Source organism: Saprolegnia diclina (genome assembly GCF_000281045.1).
Source record: "Saprolegnia diclina VS20 unplaced genomic scaffold supercont1.83, whole genome shotgun sequence".
Taxonomy (NCBI): Eukaryota; Oomycota; class Saprolegniomycetes; order Saprolegniales; family Saprolegniaceae; genus Saprolegnia; species Saprolegnia diclina.
In genome coordinates, this window is record NW_008246150.1 from 219,484 (window position 1) to 221,110 (window position 1,627).

At 54.5% G+C, this 1,627-nt stretch overlaps 2 protein-coding genes across 2 annotated transcripts in view; one reads left to right on the forward strand and one right to left on the reverse strand.

Annotated features, from left to right (window-relative positions):
- SDRG_15066 (hypothetical protein) lies at positions 1 to 716 on the forward strand. Its single transcript, XM_008621228.1, has one exon. It carries the CDS (start codon positions 86 to 88, stop codon positions 644 to 646), a length of 561 nt encoding a protein of 186 aa, XP_008619450.1. The 5' UTR covers positions 1 to 85; the 3' UTR covers positions 647 to 716.
- Positions 717 to 1,435: 719 nt separating this feature from the next.
- SDRG_15067 (hypothetical protein) overlaps positions 1,436 to 1,627 on the reverse strand; it is a gene marked incomplete at both ends in the record, with an annotated part of 366 nt that continues 174 nt past the window's right edge. The window contains one exon of the mRNA XM_008621229.1: positions 1,436 to 1,616. Coding sequence (XP_008619451.1) covers positions 1,436 to 1,616 — 181 coding nt within the window. The remainder of the gene's footprint in view (positions 1,617 to 1,627) is intronic.

The window sequence follows — 1,627 nt, forward strand, 5'->3', positions numbered from 1 at the left end:
CATCTACCTCAACGGCAAGGACGGCAACCAACCTCTCCAGAAGGTGTGGATCGACCACGTCAAGGTGTCGCTTGTCGGCCGGCAGATGCTCACGATCGACGGCGCTGGCTCCAACAGCATCACCGTCAGCAACTGCGACTTTGACGGGCAAACGTCGTGGTCGGCGTCGTGCGACGGGCGCCACCACTGGACCAACATCTTTGTGAGCAACCTCAAGATGAGCTTCCTCAACAACGTCTTCCATCACACATCCGCACGTGCGCCCAAGTTTAGCTCGTCCAACGGTAAGTACAAGCTGCAAGTGCACATGGCCAACAACTACTGGTACAACAATACGGGTCGCTCGTTCGAGGTCGACGACGCCTACGTGCTTTCGGAAGGCAACTTTTGGGTGTCGACCAAGCAACCCAACTTGCCCCAGAAGAAGGGTTCGGTCATGTCGACCAACAACGCCAACAAGGGCAGCTGCAAGGCGGCGCTGGGCCGCGACTGCGTGGTCGATGCGTTTGTCAACAGCGGCGCGTTCGTCGGGCACAGCGAGAGCGCCGTGCCGCCCATGATGAAGGGTATTGCAACCGCGTACAAGCCGGGTCCGGCCAAGCGACTTGCGTTCTCGGCCAAGAACTGGGGTGTCGGCGATTTGTAAAGAGGACTTGTGACGATGACATTTCGATATTCACAATAATTTGATTTTGTTGGATATTTCTTTCAAAATATGCACGCGTTTCGGTTTCTTTAATGTCCATGCCCGTGAGGAAGCGGACGGGCTTGGTCACGACGTCCCTTTGTTCGAGGACGTGCAGAGAGTACGAGCTAAAGAACAGACTGGCCGTTCCAGTCGACGGCGCCCGCTTTGACAGGGTGGTCGCCGCTGTTGACGCCTGCGGTTTGAGCGTGCGCAAGCGCCGTTATGATATGGTGCAATGTCTGAGTTGACGCCAGTTCGATGCTACTAACGTTAGCATAGAGTTTCGTGGCGAGTGATTCGCATCCGTTGGCCGCATACTGTATTTTCAAAAGCTAGTTTTGCTAGTGATAGCACAGACAGCAGGTCGAGCGTCTGCTCACAACTTGGGCTCGTCTGCATTTTGTGCGCTCACAATGGCGTCAATAACGCCTGCTTTACGGTATATGAATGTCTGGGATACTTTCGGTACGCGTGAGTCGCTCAGACGGCGAGAATATCATATGGCTTGAATCACCGCCCCAGCCTCGGACGAGAAGTGGCGGGTTGCTTAACGGGCGCCAAAATCTAAAATGAGAGTGTTTTTGCATCATCGCTCTCCAAAAACCGTCTCGGCTCCATCGTCGCTGAACAATCCAAGTTGTGTTCAATCATCGATTCGATGCACTCATACAAGTGCGCCTACATGAAACAATACCGGTATATATATGTATTTACATACTACCGAAATGTCAACGTCAAAAGTCCTCTTTACAAATCGCCGACACCCCAGTTCTTGGCCGAGAACGCAAGACGCTTGGCCGGACCCGGCTTGTACGCGGTTGCAATACCCTTCATCATGGGCGGCACGGCGCTCTCGCTATGCCCGACGAACGCGCCGCTGTTGACAAACGCATCGACCACACAGTCGCGGCCCAGCGCCGCCTTGCAGCTGCCCTTGTT